The 23,120-nt window shown below is 38.2% G+C and overlaps 1 protein-coding gene across 5 annotated transcripts; it reads left to right on the top strand.

The window, feature by feature from the left end:
• The first annotated feature begins 194 nt into the window (after nt 1-194).
• On the top strand, nt 195-18,948 carry LOC124880240 (cornifelin homolog B-like). Of its 5 annotated transcripts, XM_047385224.1 has the most exons (7): nt 195-422; nt 955-1,039; nt 9,509-9,634; nt 9,728-9,782; nt 11,568-11,672; nt 17,516-17,661; nt 18,491-18,948. In XM_047385224.1, exons 4-7 carry the CDS (start codon nt 9,758-9,760, stop codon nt 18,626-18,628), a joined length of 414 nt encoding a protein of 137 aa, XP_047241180.1. In that variant the 5' UTR covers nt 195-422; nt 955-1,039; nt 9,509-9,634; nt 9,728-9,757; the 3' UTR covers nt 18,629-18,948. The 5 variants fall into 5 exon arrangements, with proteins under 5 accessions (XP_047241180.1, XP_047241175.1, XP_047241176.1 ...); XM_047385219.1 differs by lacking the exon at nt 9,509-9,634 and having other exon boundaries at nt 198-422; XM_047385220.1 differs by lacking the exons at nt 195-422; nt 9,509-9,634 and adding an exon at nt 558-576.
• The last annotated feature ends 4,172 nt before the right edge of the window (nt 18,949-23,120 follow it).

The raw sequence follows: 23,120 nt of genomic DNA on the forward strand, positions 1-23,120 counted from the left end.
ATGTGAGTCTATTCTCATTTATTCCTGTAAGCACTGCTAAGAGTCTAGTGTCCATGCTGCCAAAAATGTGCGTAAGTGAAAGGGTACATCTGATTGGTCAAAAACTTTCATGTACACAACGGACTTTTTGGATATATATATCTTGACTCGTGTAAGGGATTTTGGGATTCTTTGGAATTTTGTATGAGGATGTATTCAGTGTAAGCTGTAGCTCACTGCTACACCTTACACAACATAACTGTTGATATCACATAAGACGCAACACATAGTCCAAGATAAACTGATACAAGAAGATGACACCCTTTAGGAGGGTTCAGAACAGGCATAGATAAAAGCAGGACTCACGCTCCATTCTTTGCTCCTCTCGGTTCATCCCTAAGATGGGCTGAGAGGGGCCCGGTACCGAAGGTGAATGTCACTCTGTATCTATTCATTTGTGTACTCTGTACACTGATCATTTTGGCATTAAATCTTGATTTTATACTTAACCATTTCTCATTATTTCACAAGGTTAATACTTTGCTGGTTTTACTGGTTGGGTCTCGGAACTGGAGAGATGGACAGGGAGGAAAGAGAGTAAAAACTCCCATTTTACAACAATAGTTATGCAGATGATTCTGAGTGTGTGAAATACAAGATAAAGGAGGAACTTGGTGCATCGTAGGCAACATGTCTGGGGAAAAATTACAACAGTTTTCACCTCTGCCATATCCTAAGGGGGCCCAGGCTTCATGGGGTTTTTACTTGGCTGTGATAAGGGAGGCTTTTCTTTTTGGCTGGTCAGAACAGATACGGAACAACTCTAGAGCACATGCTGTAAATGTTTCTGCCTTGATAGGCTAAATTATTAAAGCTGATGAGTGATGATCATCAATCTCTTTCTTTGTTAAATGCATTTTTTTTTCCTTGACAATTTTGCATTTGCTGGCATGATTCCTTGACTGATTTCTTCAGAGGACATCGATAAAACAAGAGTGTGATCAACCTGGGAAGAGTTTCCCCTGCCTCAACCCCGATTACAGTTACAAGGAAGGAGGAGGTGAGATCCTCAATCATTATTCATTATTATTCTTATCATTATAATTGTTATTATTATATGCTTAGAAGCTTGTCAAAATGAACCAAAGGCCTAAAATCAAAATTAAAGTACAGAAAAAAGAGAGGTCCTGCTAATCAGATCAAAAGGATAAAATTACATAAAATTAAAATAAAGAGTTTTCTATCGGGGACAATGGTAATTTGGTATTTTCTACCCTAAAACTGAGCAGGGCGGACCACGCTGTGTGCGGTGAACAGCAGCTAACTGGCAATGACTCCTCCAGTTGGTGGTTGAGTGAGGCTCTCCTAACATTGGTTAGGGGGAGGGTAGTAGAGTGCCAGAAAGCTGTAACTCCTGTGGAGATGTCTGCAGGTTTTAAGGAATATCCCCCTCTTTACCTAGACGTGTAATAGGCCAGAAGGGCTCTAAGGAACTTTCCTCTCCTCAGGGAGAAACCTTTAATTTTATGGTAAGAAAATATGCCAAGTGAATCAATGAATGGGTTAAAATATTATGATTTTCCTGCAGGAGGTTTCTTTAGTCCTAAAATAGTATAATAAGTTGAAAAAGAATGTAAGAGTAAAAGGAGACATTAGAGAATAAAAAGATAGTTGTTTAGAAAAGAGCGCAGAGCGTGTTTGAGGTGCTGGAAAAAAGAATGTAAGAAGGCAGAGAAAGTATAATTCAAAGGTAATGGCAGGTAGACAGGATGACAGTAAGGACTTATAAGGACATTTGCTGCATCCATGTATCTATACTTGAAAATTCTGCTGAAAATTCTGGAGCAAACACATGCATCAATAATCCCTTTCCTTACAATACTCCTGCATTAGCTAACAACCCTGTTAATTCTTCTTCTTTTCGTCTCCCCCTTTTCTCCCTTTTGATGACAACCCCAGAGTAAAATCTGCTGCACCCCACAGCACCTATGATTCTTCTGGGTTTCCACTGCTAGAACCAAGTTTCCTGGGCTGATCCAGACCGGCGGCACCAGGGGCGTTTTTAGGGTCTCAAAACATTGGGGGCTTTAGCCCAAATCCAAAATATTTAGATTTCAATAAGACAATTTATAGGTAATTTAATTAATTTAGGACATATTGTACCAGTTCTCTGACTCAGTTGGTTTTAGATTGAATGTAAATTATTATGAATCAAACAAAAAAGGTTTGCAATAAATTTACTTTTTATTTTTGTTAGAAGCTGAATGAAACTGAAACAGAGTTTAGGCTTGATGAAAAACCATTTTGCTGGAGCAAATAATGACACATTTTGAGGTATTTAAAAAAGAACTTCATCTGAATTTTTGCTGACAAAAGTTTTTCTTAAACTCAGAGATGTTTACTATGACCCAGATAAATGTGCTTCTTTTATCATCTACACAAATTACCTTTTTAAACCTCAAAACATCAAAGTGTTCCCTTCCTGAGGCTCCATTGTCTTTATTCCTATATTTCAAAAAAGGAAAGTGGAATAAAGTGGATTTTCCTAAATCTTAGTCAAACACATTTATTTTATTATGCCAAGAGCTTTCAAAACATTTTATTTAAATTGTGCCTTCTTTTATGAATCTTTTCAGCCCTTCATTCCACTTCTGGAGAAATTTGCCAAAAATAATAAATGAAACATTTTACAACATAGTCTTTTGTTCTGCACTGAGCATGTGAGACATTAGTGCAGTTTTTACTATTAAACACTGAGAGGAAAGGTTGTTAAGTTGAGGTGTTTAAAATATAGCTTAGAGCCTCATCCTGGACCTTATCAGTACCAATATTGCAGTTATTAATAACTGTATACATATGGTATTTATGTCTCACCTTCAGTAAAACTGTATCCTTGTTTAATTAGTTTAGTTTATATAATATTACATGTGTAATTGAGAAAAATAAAATAGTTAACTAATCAATGGTACACCTGTGATTAATTGCTATGATTTATTTCTTAATTATACTTAATCTTTAAACCCGGAGCTGCATGTTTAGAATCAGCACAGAAGATAAGAAAGATAAGAGGAAGGCTTACTTTTGCTCTTTCTACTACGTCTTACTGGAACCGGGAAATATTTTCCTGGTTTTTTTGAGCAACACTTTGTTCTGTCTACATGTAGAACTAGACTCTAAGACCGGCTGCAGCCATGACATCAATGTGTTGATCTGAAGGACCTTTTAATGTGTTCAGCTACGTTAGGATTAAATGCTTTTATTTTGACTGAAGTAAAGGACCAGATATTTTCACATCATGATGCAAATCCCACTAGAGGCTCACAGAGAAGGTTGCTTGCTGTTTTCTATCACAGACAGATCTTTTAACTTCACCTGTAGCTCAGGTGAAAGTCCCTCATCATGACCCTGATGTCTTGCTGAGTGAATCAGTAATCAGCTGTAATTTACAATCTGCCCATTCCGAGAATTCAGGTTTTACCGCTATCTTCATCTGGGTTATACCGCTCTGGTTCCACCTGTTCCTGAACACACACACCCACCAGGCTCCCATTCTCTGGTTGGCTCTGTGACTGCTCTGAAATGAGGCCTGTTCGAGGCGCTCAGTGTAACCTTCCGGGTAATGAAGGAGGCAGGTCGACCTGGAGTAAACTGCTGTTCTGGACTTCTCCAGAATGGAGTCCGTCAATGGCTGTGCGCCTCAGTGGTGTATCCAGGACATTTTTACTGGGGTGGCCAGGATGGGACACAAAATTAGTCTGAGGTGGCCATGGAACACACACACACACCCACACACACACATATATAGAAATATATGTGTGTGTGTGGGTGTGCGTGTGTGTGCGTGTAGAGGGACAAAGAGAGCGAGAAACTCATTCTATAAAGTAATCAGTCAGCTGTGGCTTATATTGTTATGAGTTTTCTTTACCAATTGAGGGGCCAACTGGTGGTTAAATAAAAATACTGCAATGCAGGCCACAAATACAAAAGGATAGACCTTCAAACTTTCTGTATAAGGTAAACTAATCTTTACATGTTTAGTGTGTTATCATTTATAGTGACTATTGCTTTTTTTAAATGTTCTTTACCATTCCTAGCTAAATAAAAACATACCTGTAAAAAGACAAAAAAAATTATAATACAATATCTTGTGATGTATGAATATGTACAAGAAGTAGTTTTCAATCCAAACAGTATTCATGTTCATGGCCCTGACGAAAGCATTCATTGAAACATTTACTTTGATTCAGCATACAACAACTTTATTTAAATTAAATTGTTATGACTGCAACAAACAAAAAAACAAAAAAACTAAATACAATTAAGAATATATTTTAAACAAAGTGCAAAATAGGTAGCTATTTGTAGACTTTTCTCATTCTCTTGCCACAAAATCCTGTAACATATGTATGGTATAAAACGATAAGACAACACTTCACAACAAGTTCTATGCAATGCCAGACCAAATTAAACTTTAGTGTAATATAAGAGATGAAAATTGCACATTATGGTTCTAACATTAACCAAACAAATCTCAAAACAAAATTTTAGAACACATGGCAAATTCTGTGTTTATCCATCTTACATCAGATGAATTCGTCTGTTTTGATAGTTGGTAGCAAAAACTGTAATAAACTTGTCCATGTCAAGTGACTTTGCTCTTCTCGACTCCATGCTGAGGACACCCTGGTTGCTCAATCTGTCATCAGTCATTGTTGTGCGCAAATGAGTCTTGATGAGTTTCAGAGCAGAGAAGCTCCGTTCACATGCCGCACTGCTTACTGGGAGGGCTATGGCTATCTTGCAAAGACAGAAAAGCTCGTGAAAAACATCTTTATGAGGCTCTAGGAAAATACCAAACAAATTTGGCATGCCACTTTGTTGTTTCCTTTGCAAAAGCCTTCTTGTTTGATGGAGTTCATGACCCAGATCTTCAGAATCACTTGCCTAAATTTCTCCCAAGCGAAAGACTGCTGCCTCTTGAAGGAAAGTTTTGCTTTTGGGGTCCAAAGCTTGTATTCCTCTCATGATGTCACAATTGTCTTTTGAGAAGCGCTGGTCTAACTCTCCAAGTATGGTGTCCACAACAGGATAGAAGATTGTCCTCCTAAAGGCATCCTTGTCCCCATCGTTCCATTTGCGCTGACCCCATGTAGAAGTTATTACATTCTGCTTTCCTTTAATTATTTTCTCTACCACTGGGTCATGCTTTGCAATCATTTCTAATATTTCTAAGAGGTTTCCTCTGTTAGCTGCCTCCTCTGTCTCACGGTGACCTCGTTGTGCAATGTTTTGTGTTGCAGTCAAAAGGAGCACTTCAGCCACTGTTTTAATATATTTTCAATTCTCTTTTACTTTCTGTTTATATGCTTCATTGAGAGCATCACATATTGAAGAATCAGTTAGTGCTGCCTTCTTGTGCTCACCCCATGTAAACATGGCATTGACATGACCCTCTGACTTTTCATGTACTTTAAATCTACCATCTTTAACCATTGCCTTTTTCCAATTCGAGAATCCCATAGATGAAAATGCAGATGCCTGAGAATTTGGCAAAGAAAAATGTAGGCAGAGTTTTTACTTTGTGAGTACTCAAGCCATGGATGCTGTTTGTACCACTCGCCTTTGATGGACCTCTTCCTGTCGCCTTGCATGGTTTGTGGGAAAATGCTGAGATGAGGCTGTGTAGGACCTGCTGCTCTGGACTGTGAAATGTCTGTAAAATATAAAGAATCATGATATGCACTTGCTTCAGTTTTTACAAGGTTTTGTTCAAAATGACAAGTTACAAAGTGAAAATGTGATCCATATTTCAATGTTACTTAAAAAGAAGGAAGTCATAATGCTGTGTGAACTGAAAGATAAAATGTCCCAACATACCGTAAGGTCCAGGTGGAGCAGCATGTACAACATTAGGAGGCTTTCTGTCATCAGTGTCGCCTGAAGCAGTAAAAACAACAACCATTACACACGGACTGAATGTGGACAGATTAGTGTCACATATTGTCCTTGATATTGTATTGAGATTTTCTATCTTTAGGTCTGGCGTTTTCTATGTATTCACATAGAAATCTCATACACAATTGGACAATCTTTTTTGTTTTGTTTGTTTTTATAGTAAATTAACTCAAGTATGAGAGAGTACACAACAACTTCAAGTAAGATGTTCATGAATTACATCTGAACCTGACATACAGGTCCTTCTCAAAATATTAGCATATTGTGATAAAGTTCATTATTTTCCATAATGTCATGATGAAAATTTAACATTCATATATTTTAGATTCATTGCACACTAACTGAAATATTTCAGGTCTTTTATTGTCTTAATACGGATGATTTTGGCATACAGCTCATGAAAACCCAAAATTCCTATCTCACAAAATTAGCATATCATTAAAAGGGTCTCTAAACGAGCTATGAACCTAATCATCTGAATCAACGAGTTAACTCTAAACACCTGTAAAAGATTCCTGAGGCCTTTAAAACTCCCAGCCTGGTTCATCACTCAAAACCCCAATCATGGGTAAGACTGCCGACCTGACTGCTGTCCAGAAGGCCACTATTGACACCCTCAAGCAAGAGGGTAAGACACAGAAAGAAATTTCTGAACAAATAGGCTGTTCCCAGAATGCTGTATCAAGGCACCTCAGTGGGAAGTCTGTGGGAAGGAAAAAGTGTGGCAGAAAATGCTGCACAACGAGAAGAGGTGACCGAACCCTGAGGAAGATTGTGGAGAAGGGCCGATTCCAGACCTTGGGGGACCTGCGGAAGCAGTGGACTGAGTCTGGAATAGAAACATCCAGAGCCACCGTGCACAGGCGTGTGCAGGAAATGGGCTACAGGTGCCGCATTCCCCAGGTCAAGCCACTTTTGAACCAGAAACAGCGGCAGAAGCGCCTGACCTGGGCTACAGAGAAGCAGCACTGGACTATTGCTCAGTGGTCCAAAGTACTTTTTTCGGATGAAAGCAAATTCTGCATGTCATTCGGAAATCAAGGTGCCAGAGTCTGGAGGAAGACTGGGGAGAAGGAAATGCCAAAATGCCAGAAGTCCAGTGTCAAGTACCCACAGTCAGTGATGGTCTGGGGTGCCGTGTCAGCTGCGGGTGTTGGTCCACTGTGTTTTATCAAGGGCAGGGTCAATGCAGCTAGCTATCAGGAGATTTTGGAGCACTTCATGCTTCCATCTGCTGAAAAGCTTTATGGAGATGAAGATTTCATTTTTCAGCACGACCTGGCACCTGCTCATAGTGCCAAAACCACTGGTAAATGGTTTACTGACCATGGTATCACTGTGCTCAATTGGCCTGCCAACTCTCCTGACCTGAACCCCATAGAGAATCTGTGGGATATTGTGAAGAGAACGTTGAGAGACTCAAGACCCAACACTCTGGATGAGCTAAAGGCCGCTATCGAAGCATCCTGGGCCTCCATAAGACCTCAGCAGTGCCACAGGCTGATTGCCTCCATGCCACGCCGCATTGAAGCAGTCATTTCTGCAAAAGGATTCCCGACCAAGTATTGAGTGCATAACTGTACATGATTAATTGAAGGTTGACGTTTTTTGTATTAAAAACACTTTTCTTTTATTGGTCGGATGAAATATGCTAATTTTGTGAGATAGGAATTTTGGGTTTTCATGAGCTGTATGCCACAATCATCCGTATTAAGACAATAAAAGACCTGAAATATTTCAGTTAGTGTGCAATGAATCTAAAATATATGAATGTTAAATTTTCATCATGACATTATGGAAAATAATTAACTTTATCACAATATGCTAATATTTTGAGAAGGACCTGTACCTGCTCAGTAGGTGGAGTTCCAGACAATGCTGGTTCACAGTCAGTTTCCTCCTCTTCTAAGTGTTGCTGGTCAACTGTGGGAATAGCGGTCGTAGGGGGTGCCCTTGCTCAAAACAATCACAAATACCCACCTTTGTCTTCATTCTCTGGACCTTGTACTGACATATGGCATTCAGTGTAATGGTAGACTCTTCATCTGTTGTTAAGAATTGAGATGAATTTTCAGTACCTCCAAAACCCAGTGTGAACAATTTTTTTTTCTATGTCAGCATTTTTGTTTCACTATAATGTTGTCTGAAGCTCCTTATGAACTCTGGGTTAAAAAGCAAATATGGAGTTCAAACGAAAATTCAGAATGAAAGACTCACCCTCGCCGTCTCCACCATCCAATTACTTCCCCGTGCGTCTCCTGGCCTTACAATCAGCATCTTGTCCGCCTGATTCATCATCCAATCACCTTCCGACGCCTTGTTTTTAAAGGACCTTCGGCTGTGTTCCTCCTCGCTTGTCAGCTGAGCTCATCCCTCCTCCACCCCACCTCCACTATCTTCCTTCACATCTACTCCTGGCTTCCTCGCTCCCTGGCCACCAATCCACCACCAGTGTCGGATCAGGGGGAAGACATCTCTAAATCTAAGCCTTACAAATGTTCATCTTAGCTAATTTCATTCACAGCATTCATGTCTTCCTCCCAGGTCCGAGCGCCAAAGATATAATAATGTAATTTCACATCATTGAAACTTTTCTAATTGCCAACCCTCTCTTTGTGAGTCTTTTCAGATTGAAATGATCTTGGGCTGATTAAGGGCTGTGAACTGGTGATTGGAACCACTTAATCAGATTATTGTCCATGCCAGAAATAATGTACTCTTAAATCTGAATATATTAAAGGTATTTAGTCAATCCTTTAATCTGTGCAGAAAGCTGACATCATTATTCAAAGCAGTGGTCCTCAATCTGCGGTACTTGGAACGCAGAGGTCCACGGGCCATAGATTCTGGGTCCACGAGAAAATTACAATACATCAACAAAATTGCGACATTTGATTAAGAGCAAAGGGTATACCTATTACCTATTGCATAAAAGACCTAAGCCAATAATGGGTTCTGGTTTTGGAACTTGTTACTTGAAAATGAATTATTCTGATGTATAAACTAAAATTGAATGAGTTTCAATAGGTTCAAATAAATGTTTAATGTTTGGGGTTTAAAGGTAAAAGAATAATTAATCTCTACATTAACTAGAAGTACAAAAGTACTTCTAGCGCTATTCTGGAATAAAATGTAGTTAGGGAATTAAACTCTTTTGTTTCATTTTTGGTTAAGTTTCAACACAGCAGTTTTTGTTAATGGTTAGGTTTTTGTTTTTGTGTTTGGGTATATCATAAAATCTCAACGATAGCAAAAAAAATAAATCGTCTGCTGCAATCAAATGTTACCAAAACAGAGGTTAAAAGAGCATTGTTCTCTGTCTGAGAGTTACAACAGCAAACTCTCAGACTGTTACACCGGCTGTTAGAGTCAAAAGAACTGGCACGAGTTTCAGCAGCAGAAGATTTTCATTCATGTAAGAGACTATTGAGAAATCTGTGCTATTTGAGAACTCTTTGAATTGTGTGCACTTATAACAATCCCTTGGACAGTCCCCCTTTCCTTATTGTTTTCCCAATATTATATTCTTTGTTTATTCATTTAACATTTCTTGATCCTAATGATGCTTCTGCAGGTGGGTAATAAACTATGGAGAGCAAATAGCTCTGTTTTAGTTATGCAGATGATTCTGGGTCTGTGAAATACAAGATAAAAGAGGACCTTGGTGCAGAGCCGTCAGACCTGCTCTCTCTAACCATTGGTGAGATTTGGTCATTGATGAAAATGACGACTGAAGCTGTCATGAATTTGCCTGTCAGTGAACGTCCCTTATTACTGAAGGTTTTTCTTACAGCATTCAGCAGCTCTCTGAGATCTTCGCATCATGTCAACTCACAGAACTGAAAAAGGTAAGAAAAACTAACTAGAAGACCTAACTGCTTGTGTAAACGTTAACACAGCTTGTTTGAACAAATGAATGTGTTTTATGGATTCACACACTAGAGCGAGGCGCTTCAGTGACGTTTCCTGCGACATTACACGTTTTTAACATAAAGAATCGAAGATTAAAGTGCCTCTGTCTCTTACACAACCTTAATACCATTTAAAGTTTACCATAGTAATATGTAGTATCAGGATATTTTTTCAGTTTTGTTATGAACACATTCCTCATCATTCAAAACAAACGTTGATAAACGTTTTGAATTTTAGCCCCTTAGTAGACAGTTTAGCAATTAAATTTTGTTTTTTGTTTGTTTCCTTTAGGAAAAAAGTGGTAGCATCTTTAATTCTAAATACTTTACATTTTTTGTGCCAGGTGGTTTGTGTTCAGTGGACACAATTTGTAAATATAACTATTATATATTGACACATTTTCTATTTTTATTTGCATTGTTTTATGACTAACTAAACTGATTGAATTTGTACTTTTAAACTGTTGTTTCTGCTTCATTCCAGCTTTTTCAGCAAATCACCTGATCCAATCCATATATGACATTCACATTGCAATTTCTGAGGCAATGCAAGTTGTTTGTGCAATAAGGATGTATTTACATTACATGTTATCCTTTTTTGCTCATGCTCACACAAATTTCTCAAGACGTTTTGGGTCTGTGCTTTCATAACTGACAGCCAACCACAAGGACTTTCTACTACTGCTACTGTTCAGTTTTTGTTCACTTTGACTCTAATTTGGACTGATTAAGGCACTAAAAACATGGCCTGCTGAAAATTAAGCACAAAATGGATCAACTGTTCATCAATGTAAATACGGAAAATATCATTTTTGTGTTCTTGATTCATTTCACCAACTATTAATTAATGTTTAAATGAGTGATCTGGACAATAAACCGACAGTTTATTTCTAAACTCTGAAAATGAACTCTGAAGCAACAATGTATTCAGTTTAGGTTAACCAAAATCCAAACTGAAAAACCCCAAATTAAGTATTATTGAGTACTATTATGTATCCAAATCTTATGTCAAAACAGGAAGTACAGCTAACACAAAAAAAGAAACAACAAAAACAAGAAACCCCATCAAACAGTCAGTCAGTCAGTCATTTTCTGCCGCTTATTCCATAGTGGGTCGTGGGGAACTGGTGCCTTTCTCCAGCAGTCTGGAGATAGGCACCCATCAAACATTTTTGTTTTGTTTTGTTTTAAAAAAGCTTTCTAAATTATCTGTGATAAACCAACAAAGTAGTGCATACAAATGTGAACTGGTAGAAGAAACCTGGTGTTAAAATGTTCATAAAAGGATCTGAAGTGTGACGTGGATATTTATTCAGTCCCCTTTGGTCAATACTTTTTAAACCCACCTTTCGCTTCAGTTACATTTGGAGGTCTTTAGGGCCATGGTTTTCAATCCTGGTCCTCAGGACCCACTGTCCTGCATGTTTTAGTTTTAATTTATCTACTGTAATGCAATCATTTAATTCAGGTGTGATGAAGCCGGGACACATCTAAAACATGAAGGACAGTGGGTCCTCAGGACCAGGATTGAAAACCACTGTTTTAAGGAAATGCCTCGCCCAGCCATGTAAACCCAGATACTACCATTTCTACATAATATCAGGCATTGTACCCTGTTCTTGGGGGTCACTTTAAAAAGGAAGAATGTTGGGTGACAAAGTTCCAAATTCAGGGCATGAATGTCTTTTTCCAATGTGCTCATGGTGACTCTGTGTCCTCCAGGCATGGCTTACCAATCGGCTCGAGTGGTGATGGTCAACTCATCCAATCAGGGTCCTGAGAATTGGAGCACCGGCCTATTTGACTGCTGCAACAACACCAGCAGCTGTAAGTTAGCCGAACAAATAGCAGCAAACCTTTGGGCCAGAAAGTTTGGCGCTGACCTGGTGACTAAAGGATTGCTAATTTAAATTAATCTATGTGGAACGGTAGCCTGAACCACCAAAAGACTAGGGTAGTTGATAGCTGGAGAACATCAACCTCCCCTGCAGCTGAAGCTTGAAGGCAAATATTTACCCTCAAAAAGGTTCTAAGAATTAAGTAAAAAACAAGCTCTGAAAAAAGACAGAAGACCTACACTGATGCTCTGAAAACCCATCCAAACAACCGATAAGTTACAGTTAACTTTACACAATGAGTACACATACTACAGTAGCAGCATCCACATTGATTTTTTATTGCAATACCGTGATCTTAATTTGCAAACTTTAGAAAATCAGTGGAGAAACAAGTGTAATGCTAACAAGTCCTTGTTTTCAGCGTGAGATTTTGCCACTGCAATAAAACATGAATTTACTGTAGAATTATGACATTATGGATTTTCTTAGGAAAAAGATCCCACCTAATCACTTCTACTCCTATCCCATATCGCAGCATAAAGCTGCTCATTCCATAGCTTCTACACATAGAATCACCCCACCTTCCTCCTACCCTTTCACCTTCAGTCCTCCTTGTTTTTCACCAGAACCAAGGGATGTTCATGCTTGTTCTGCTTCCTTGGCAAGCCACCCTAAATTCCAGGTAAATGTCTGACCTCCCTCTTTTGCTTTTCTAGCTCACCTTTACAATTAGGCAGGGTCTGCATTAGCAGGTTGAGGCTTTTTAAGTGATCTTCACCAGGGGTGCCAGTAATTGCTTAATTACTTTAAAATGACAATCCAAAAGCATCTGATTTCAGGGTAAATTCAACAGTCTCTAACCTTTGCTAGTTTTCTTCTTCTCAACATGTGGCTGAAGCAGCTCACTGATAGATAGCAGACAATTTCCCATGTAGTTCAACAACCACTCGATTCTTCAGATACTTTCTGATGCTCTGTTTGATTCTCACCCAAAGCTGTTGGGACACTCTGCCACGTCTGCTCATGCTTGCATGCAGGTTTAGCAATACGCTCCTGCACAGAAGGTTTGTGCTGATGTCATGCTGACTTCTTCGTGCACGATGTTTCTTTATGCACATCGTGAAGTCAAATCACAGAGATAACAACACACACAGAGTCTTATTTGGAAAACAAAAACTACAAACTACATTTACTGTGTTTGTTTGCAGACAATATGCCCTAACTAATAGAAAAAAGCTGCTCTTGTGTTTGTGTAAACAAAACCTATGGATTAAGCTACAACTGAGAAGATAGACACAGCTATTATGAACCATGGTTGTCTACTCACTGTCTAACCAAAGGATTTCGAAAGGTGCTCAAATCTCCAGGAGAACAGGCAGTAACATAGAACCACAATCAGATAATATGGCATGTTCAGTGTTCAGTTCACTGTTCAGTGTAGAATAATCCAGTCCAGGTTTAACCAGTCTATATAAAAAATACTATTAGACTCTGTTATAAGAGTCGGTATGATAACCTTGCTTTAAAATACCAGCAAGTCACTGTTTTTTCAAAGAAAATCTGCTTGTATTTAAAGTAAAATCAACAATAATTCCTACTGCTGCTAAATAATGAAACATATTAATCATTACTGATGTATTTCATTGATGTTTTGATTTTAATACATAAACTTGTATACATTTAGTAGTCAAATGCTTATTAAGCAGAATGTTATACTTTTTGGCTATTCTGCTCTTTATAGAGTAATACCAGTATAATAGTCTGAGTTTCTACACTCTAAATGTGTTTGTTCATATTTCCAAACAGCCATCTTTGTCTTTCTTTTAAGCAGCAGAAAAGTGTTTTAGACTTCATTCAGCCAGCTGCCTGGTAGTACACAGCAACAGGTAGGGGAGGGGAGCGGTGCTACATAACTGTATGTTTCACACAGGATGAGAAAGCTCCAATTATGTCCATTAAAATGACTTTAAACAGCAGCAACAGTATGACAGAAAATGATTTCTGCTTTAAAAACATCCTAACTTTATAAAAGTTAAGCTTCTATCCAGTCATGCCTAAAATACAGTGAGTCCAAAAAGTATTCACAGTGACTGACTTGAAAACGTTTGGCTGACATTTTAGCAAATTCTTTTTTTATATATATATATGTATATTTTTAGCACTGGTGGCCTTTATTTACAGCTACTAGACAGGAATTGGGCAGAGAGAGAAGGGGGGGAAGACATGCAGCAAAGGTCAGGAATCGGACCCTGGATGGCTGCATCAAGGACTAATAACCTCTGTATGTTGAGTGCCACACCACAAAACAACCCAAAATGTTTGCAAATTTTTTTAAAGATCTGATAGGTGGAACGCTTTGGCATTGTATCTTCTGGAATGATCTCCTATCTCAAGAAAACATTGGAGCTCCTTTGTCGTGGTGCGACATTTTGGACTTTGTTGTGGTTTGTGTTTTGACTTTAGTTTGGTTTTCTAGTCATGGTTGTTTGTTTATTTCCTTCTACTGCCTCCTAGTGTTTGTTGTTTTCTCTTCCCTCGCTCCTAGTTCCTTTTGTGGTTGCTTTCCTATTTCTTGTTATGGTTTTCTTCTTCTTCTTCTTCTTCTTCTTCTTCTTCTTATTATTATTTTTATAGTCCTTTGTCTCCCTGAATGATCTTGTTTAGTTTCTTATTTAGTATCTCGGTGTTTTATTATGTTATGTACTTGTTCTCTCTTCTAGTTTAGTTCCTCGGTTTAGTTACTATAGTTCCAGCCTCACCGTTAGGTCAGCTTTAGTTATTGTTTACATCTTGGTTTACTTTTATTCTAGTCCTTGCTTCTTCTGCTTTATCCTCGTTTTGTTCTATCAGTGTTGGTTTAGGTTTGTTTACTTTTGTAGTCATGGTTTCTTTATGGTTTCTGTTTTGCTAAGTCCTTAGATCTTAGGTTTTTGTGTTACCTCCAGTTTCTCAGTCTCCTTTAGTTCATGTTTATTCTTGATTCTATGCTTTATTTATCTTGGTCTATGGTTTCGTTTAGGTCTGCTCACTGTCTTGTTAATTAGTCCCTTTCCTCGTGTTTTAGTCTTTGTATTAGGTTCACCTGCTCCCTCTGCCTCCCTGCTTCCATGTCACACCTGTTCCCTGTTTCTTTGATTACCTGCCCTTTGTTACCCTCTCAGTTCTCTCTGTATTTTAGTTGATCTGTGTTCTTAGTTCCTCGCTGGTTCCTTCCGTTCACCACTCCGTTCACAACCTCTGATTTAGTTCAGTTTTTGCTACGTTCCTGCAGTGTTCACATGTAAGTTTTGGATTTGTCTCATACTTGTACCTGAAGGGATTTTGTTACATTTTTGCTACGCTTGGAAAAACCTTGAATAAAGATTAAGTCTTTTACAATATGCTGCTGCCAAGCTCTTGTCTGCGCTTTTGTCAACTTAAACCTCAGAATGCAACATGCATCTTACTAACCACTGGGTTCTCGGTCACCTCTCTGACCAAGGTCCTTCTTCTCTAATTACTGAGTTTGGCCAGGTAGACGGATGGAGGAAGGGTGCTGGTGGTTCCAAACAGCTTCCATTTCTAAGTAACGGCAACCTCAGTCCTTTTCGGCTCATTTAATGTTGTTTCCTTCTCCAGATTCCAGATACAATTAAGACGTTTCAGACAGTTCATTCAACTTCATTGGTTAATTTCTGAGCAGTTCTGTGCTGTCAACTATGAGACCTTATATAGACAAGAGTGTTTCTTTCTAAACCATGTCCAGTCAACTGAACCTAACACAGGTGGACTCTAGTCAAGTTTTAGGAACACCTGGAACCAGGATGCAGCTGAGCTCAGTGTTGATAGTTATAGGAAAGCACTGTCATTGAAGTCATTAATCAGAGACCAACGTCAGTGCCGTTAGCATTCAGCTTGACAAACGCTCATTTTGTCTACCTGGTACCCAAACTGTTACCTTGTTGGGGCTGTTCCAGATCTTCTTTATGCTCATTGCAACTGGAGAGCTAGAAAGCCTTCACTTTGAAAATATGTTTTATCATAGCTAGATCTTGTGCTTAGAGATCCTGTTACATCCCTGATTCAGTAACATCTATGAGTTGGTTTTTTCAGCCAGTCCATGCATTTCTAGTTCTTTAAACACCAGTGATCAAAATGAGGGTTTCTCAACTTCATGTCTCAGGGGATAACTCTTCGGATGTGAGACGTTTTCCTTCAACTATTGCAAGTCTCAACGTCACCTCGTCGCAGGTTGTGTAAGAGGATTTTAGGTTTGTTCCCATGAAATAATCTCATATAGATCACCTTTTTTTCTAGCTTTCTGTGGAATTTCATTCGAGGTCTTGATGACAGATTAAATGCTGAGGGTGTGTCAGTCTGATGGGAAGCAGGGATTGTGGAGATGTTGTGAAACACATGTCCGACAAACTAGATAGATATTGATGATGTGTTATGGTTTGGGAGTCTTTGGCCTTAACAGGTAGCACTGAACTTTCTTTCAAGAAGGATAGTTTGTAAAATACAGGTAAAAATTAAGATAGTCAATACAATACAGACAGCAATTGTTTCAAGGTACATTTTAGTGCATATTTGTAAAGAGGAAGGGCAAAGATACAAGACACCATTTGTTTTAAATTTAATCTTAATATAAATATATCTGTTCTGCGAAGGTCTCAGACGTTTGTTAGTGAACAAACAGCATCATGATGACTGACGAACACAGCAGCGGACAGGTCAGGGTTAAAGCTGTGGAGACGGTCAAAGCAGGGTTAGATTATTAAACAATATTCCAAGCTTAGAACATCTCACAGAGCTCCATCATCTGAACATCAAAAAATTATGGCACAACTGATGACATGGTCTGTCCACAATAACCGACAAGTCGGGGAAAGAGAGCATTAATCCGAGAAGCAGCCAAGAAGCCCTTGCGGACTCTGGAGGGGATGCAGAGGTTCACATCTCAGGTGGAAAAATCAGTTGACAAGAAAACAATTTGTCATCCATGCCACAAAATCGTGCCTTTATGGAAGAGAGACAGGAAGAGATCGTTGAAAGAAATCCGTATGAATTGCGTTTGGTTTTTCTCACAAGCAATTTATGAGACACAGCAAACACGTGGAAGAAGGTGCTCTGGTCAGTTGAGACCAAAGTATAACTCTTGGCCTACATGCAAAACACTTTGAGTAAAGGAAACCTAACCCTCCCTAAAACCCTGAACACATCACTCCCTTGGTGGCGACATTGTGGCCTGTGGATGCTTTGCTTTAGCAGGGACAGGGAAGAAGAGTTGATGGACAGGTGGAATAAATAGAGGACAACCCCTAAAATAAAACATGTTGGAGGCTCCAGAAAACTTGAGTCTAGGGCCGAGGTTCCTCTTCTAGCAGAACAATGACCCTAAACATGCAGCCAAGCTACAATGAATAGTTTATATGGTTTAGATCCCAGCATATCCATGTGCTAGAATGGCCTAGTCAAAGCTCAGACCAAATTCTGGATCTATGGCCAGACATTTAAACTGATTTTCACATATGTTGTCTATCTAATTAGACTGAACTTGAGCTATTTTGCTGTAAATATTTCAGTCTATAGATTTGAAGAGCTGCATCATTTTCCTTCAATTATGCACTACTTTGTACTTTGCATGCTTTAGGTAATACGGCAATGATAACAGGGCAAAATGACAGCATCTGGTTTTAGAAATTCACTATATGGTCACATGTTAGTTTCTAGTGCGTAAGAAACATGTTTAAATTTGTTTTCTGGCCTGAGACAACTTGTTAAGCTTGAACATAAACGGCTTCAGTCAGTCATAGTAACGGCACAATAAAATATTCTCCTTCTCCCCATCAGGTTGCTTTGGGTTCTGTTGCTTCCCCTGCATGCAGTGTCAGACTGCCAAAGACTACGGATGGTGTCCCTGCATGCCGCTCCTGGACGTCTGCGGTGTGGTGTCTTGCATACTCCGCTCCAACATTAGAGAGCGCCACAACATTCCTGTAAGTCTGGGAACTTCAGAACCACTTTGTTGTAGTGATGCATGTCTACTTTTACAGTGGCTGGCTGTTGCTCTCAGACGGCGTGCTAGTTCTTAGCGTGGCATGTGGCAACTTCTGATTTTAAATCATGATAACTTGCAGTTAACAACTGGCTTCCGAAGTGGCGCAAAAGTTTAGTGTTTTCTCCTCCTCTGGTCCTCATGGCCTAATGCTGTGTAGGATTCAAGTGCTTCCCTGGTTCAACAGCTTTATTTACCTATACATTTTTTTGTTGTTGACTACATCTAGACATGGGCTGGTATGAGTTACTCAAGGTATGATAACCAGGTATAAAAAATAACACGCTGAAGTTTCCATCTGATTCAGGCTGAAGGTAAAGGACTGTTTCACTGCTTTTAAGCAATCTGGCATACATTTGATCAGCACTGGTTCAAAATCCACCCATTCACTGTCTTCCACTCATCAGAGGTTGGGTTGCTAAGGTTACAGATCCAGAGGGTTCAAAATCTAAAGCTGAATTATTCTCTAAAACACAGTTTATGGTTTCTGAAATCATTTAATCTCTTTGTGAAAACACAGAAAGAGTCTCTCTGCTGTAAAATAATACAGTCAAGGTTTACTCTTTAGGCTGATTTTTGTATTTACTCTGGTTGTCTTGGTGAAATAAAGATATGTTTGATGATCCAAAACCTTTAAGTTTGACAACAAAGCAAAAACAGAAGAAGCAAAACCTTTTTCACCGTGCTATAAAATCTTCCTAGTCCAAAGACCCAGAACAGTTCTGTGTGGCGGGCTAATATCAGTGTCCTTCCTGTTTTTCTCTCTGCAGGGCTCGGGCTGCGATGATGTCCATAAAGTAATGTGTTGCTACCCCTGTGTGTGGTGCCAGATGAATCGAGAGCTGAAGATCAGGGCCCTCCAGCCGTCGGGGACCACCGTGGTCACCACTCAAGTTGGCAGAGTTTAACATGCAGACTTAGTGATGGTTTGTTGAGTTCATCTGATATGTTCTGCAAACATTTCAGGCAGATTGTTGTTATAATTAGAAGTAACGACCAACACAGTCAGTTTAAAACATGTATTAGTTTGCATTTAACATTTCTCAGTTTGTAACAGTTCAATATTTTCTCTAATAACTTTTCCATCAAAGCCTTAGAAAGACATTGTTTTGTTACTCCAAAACTTAGACTCAAAGGTTTTGTAGTAAACGTAAAGCCTGAGTGTTACATTGACAGTGTTGATATTTTTGACCACTGTTACTCAATAAAATACTTTCTGCAAAATCCACCCTTACATTCTCATATTTCTCTTACTAGATGACAGTTTTATCTTATGAGGCCATAGCATCTTTATTATACTGACACATTAGCACAGATTTATTTCTCCTCTGCACTTGTCATTTTAGCAGAGGTCTGTAGACTTCATATTGGTATAAAAAGTCTGCAGATTGTGGAAAAGTTAGTCCATAAAAATAATTTCAGAAATGTATCAACCTTTAATGTGGCATATATCTATATATCTTGCATTAATTATTTGAAAACAAACCAAAAATGTGCAAAAATGAGCAACAGCATGGCTGCATATGTGTGCACACCCTTAAACGAATTCACAGTCGAAGCATTGTTTGAATCAACATCAGCTTTCTGTCATCCTAGATCCTCACCTTCCATCAATTATAGTGAATCTGATTAACTCGAAAGAAAATTCAGATTTTCTCAATATTTGCATCTTTTAGCTAAAGCCATAGTTTGCAGAGAGGCCACAAATGATCAAAAGGATCTAATTATATAAAGGTATATGTCCTGAGAAGAGTAAAAACACATGTATGTATTGACAAACGCTAGACTGCATCAACGCCTGGTAGCAGCTCGTGTTGTAGTGGCCATCAGACTTGACTTTATATAAGGACACAATGCGGACACGTTGGTGGTTTTTTAAGGGATAGCTTTCCTGGACTTTGCGGAGGTGATCGTAATGATCTTATAGTGCGTAGCGTGAAGCTAATTTAATCTGATGCCACCAACTGTGCCTATTAGTATGAGCTGCTACTGCTGCAGCCAGTGAAGTCGTCTCTCAGGTGCTGCTGATATGATGAAAAAAACACATATCTCGACAGTTAATGCTAAACTGGCATTTTGCTTAAAACATTTTCAAGCACTCGTGACTATTCAAAATCTCACCTTCATGGGGCACAGGGGGATAAGCGCCTGACCCATGGATGGTTAGTCGTACTCGCAGCCTGTCGGTGTTTGCCGCATTCCCTTCCCTTCCCTCTCTATTTCCTATCAACCTACGTTACAAAAGAAATTAAAAAAAGAAGGCCACTTGTGCTTAAAAACATACCTTTAAAAAGTCTGACCATCATCAACATCTAATTTCTGACAGCAATCCAAGCTAATCAGAAGGCAGCCATTACAAACACCAATTTTTCACAATGTAAACCAAGTTGGACCCAATGATCATAAATCAATTATAATCTATAGTTGCAAAACATCAATGATAACAACCAGTCTGCATAAAAATCTGGGGCTTTAACAAGCTTTGTTGTACAGGAGAAGTGGGTATACAAAATGGATGGATGCTAGTATGCTTAATGCATAATAATTTGTGCAAAACTGTTCATAAATTAGTGTTGTTTTCACAATAAAATTTCAAATGTTTCTTTTATGCAATAAAAATTCTATTTTTTTAGCCAACTTGAATTTCTAATTACCATTAAAGTATTTTATGCCTATTAGAAAAACTCAAATAACATGCTACAACACACATTTAAGATGATTTACATTCAAGCTGTATTTTAATATAGCGTGAGTGATAATGTACTTTTGGATAATTCAGTGTTTTTATCCTCATGATCACAAATAACAGGTCATGATGATAAAGCAAAATAAGTTGCTGCTATTAACTTACTATAACGCCAAAATGTGTTGTATTAATAGCTATTTCAGTACTGGTCAGAGTGTGTAAAACTGAAATTATAAAGTTGTCAGATCACCCGTGTTATCAGCATACAGTTTCTCCTCAGAATACCATTAAATGTGTAGGTAAGTCACCTCTCATGGAGCTGGAGTTTGAAATCAATACATTAGATTAGTAAACACAAGCATTGATAAGGCTGAAAAAGCCAAACTGCTGAGTTTTGTTGTTCTTTTTACTTTTGGATAAATGCTATTTCATCAAAAGTATAAAATTCTACAAATTAAACCATATTTTTTGCTAATGTGTGTTATGTGTTACTGATATTTATCAAGGTATATAAAAAAAAGGAAAGGCTAATTAACCTACTGTCACTCTTAGTTACCAAGCAGAGAACAATGATTTTCAACCAATCAGCACTCTATTGATTCTTGCAATAATTGAGAACAGAGAGCAACATGTACCACAAGCGCTCAGCGTTTGTTCTAACTAGACAAAGAAGTCACTATCTTTATACCAGTATAATCTGTAAGTGGTGTCACAGTATCCCAACAGAGGTCTGGGAAAACTTCAGCCTGGCTCGGAGGAGCAGCATTGTAACCTTTTGAAAGAACGTTGAGAAAGATTGAAGCTTAAAAGTTATGATAGAGTTCTGTCCTTATCTGTATGTGGTATCTCCTGGCGTCTCTGAACCCTCCCTAAGGCCAAGAAGAATGAAAAATAATGAGCTCTAACATAAATCTGACTCTGCAGCTGGAGCAGAGTGAATAGTTTTTTTCGGTTATCAAAACAGTTAAAGAGGAGCTACTTTCTAAAATTAAATAACATGTTCCACAGTTTTTGTTTTACTTGTGTAATCATCTAGTTTAGCTGAGTGGTTTTGTTGGAATATTGTGGGTCATGGAAGCATTTTTATCATCTATACAGATTAAATTCAGTTTTTTTTGTTAATATTTACATTTAAAAATGTATGTATTTTTTATTATTTCCTTAAAAACTCCCTTTGTTACACTAACTTTTAAATATGTTTTTATTTCTCAAAGTTCTTACAATTCCCCTCCTTTCACCGCCTCTCTTACTCTGCATCTCTGTGCAAACAACAAATCCCTTCAACAAAAAAAGTGAAAAAGCCCCCCTTTACAGTTTAAACTGTTGTTTCTAGAGATAGATTTGATCAACATTAAAAGTACCGCAAACAGCAAAGCACTGAACAGTTAGACTTGTTCTTTTCTGTAAGCACCAAAGGTCCGGACAGAGAAAATGGAGACAAAGGCAAGTAAATATGCTGCTCCTTACATCTGGTTCTATTAGCAGACCTGAAAATTAAGGATAAGATCTCCTTCAACAAGAACTTCTCAAAAACCTGGAGGCTGAAACACTGTGCTGTAGGTGTTTTCTTAATTTTTGATCGTGCCTGGTTGATTCTTTAATATGTACATATTGCTGTAGTGTTTTGCTGCTCTACTCTAGTACTTAACTGCCTATTTATTTACTATATTGGCTTCTGAAGGCAGCTTAGTATGTAAGAAAATGTGTCCCAATATTCAAATTAAAATGGATTAATAAAATGTTTTTTCATTTTCAAAATGAAGATGCATTTTTTTGACTCATAAATAAAATTTTAAATAAATCATTCAAACTCATTTTCATTTTCTTTTCCAAGACTGCTCAATTTGCTGCTCAAAAAGAGTTGCCACTGATGTCAATTTTTGCAGGTGTGGGCATGAAAATGAAAATGCATTTACCTCTTTAGTTTTCTCTTTAGTTGTGTCACACAATGAGCAGTCTTGAAGAAGATAATGAAAATGCAGTTCGATTATCTGTTAGCAATTTCAGTTATGAATCAATAAATGCAGCTATGACTTTAAAATGAAAAAGCGTTTCTGTTAATACATTTTAATTTTCAAATTTGACATTTCAAAATGAATTTTGGTCACTTTTTGCTCAGACATCTTTTGAAAATGAAAAGTTAAACATTGTTTTATTCATTATTTTGATTAATTTACGAATTGAACAGTCTTGGAGAAGAAAATGAAAATGCAGTTTGAATGATTTATTTATTTTATTTTATTCATGAGTCAAAAAGTGCAGCTTCATTTCGAAAATGAAAAAACATTTTATCAATCCATTTGAATATTGGGACACGTTTGCTTCCCAAGCTTGGTGGCACAGAGGAGTTCAGTTGTACATTCAGCTGTCGTACTCTAGAGGGCAGCGTTGATTTAGAACAATGAATTCAGACACGCAGACACTGATGGGGAAGTGAAGTCCAAGCCCAGCTGTCTTTACATTCATTAAACCAACATAAACTAAACTAAATGCATTTCCCAGAATCCATGCTAACGTGCTCTCTTGTTGTATGATTATAAATTGTGCATAGATTCTTAATGTCAAACAGCTGCTTTTTAGAGAACCAAAAAGCAACAGCCTCTTGTGTGACTCCAAAGCAGCCGCCTCTCTGCGGTCAGTGAGGCTGAAGAGAACTCATTTACAGGAAGTTCAGAGCTACTGTGAGGAATGGATCAATCAGCAGGTGCCAGTTC

This window comes from Girardinichthys multiradiatus, chromosome 14 (genome assembly GCF_021462225.1).
Source record: "Girardinichthys multiradiatus isolate DD_20200921_A chromosome 14, DD_fGirMul_XY1, whole genome shotgun sequence".
Classification (NCBI taxonomy): domain Eukaryota; kingdom Metazoa; phylum Chordata; class Actinopteri; order Cyprinodontiformes; family Goodeidae; genus Girardinichthys; species Girardinichthys multiradiatus.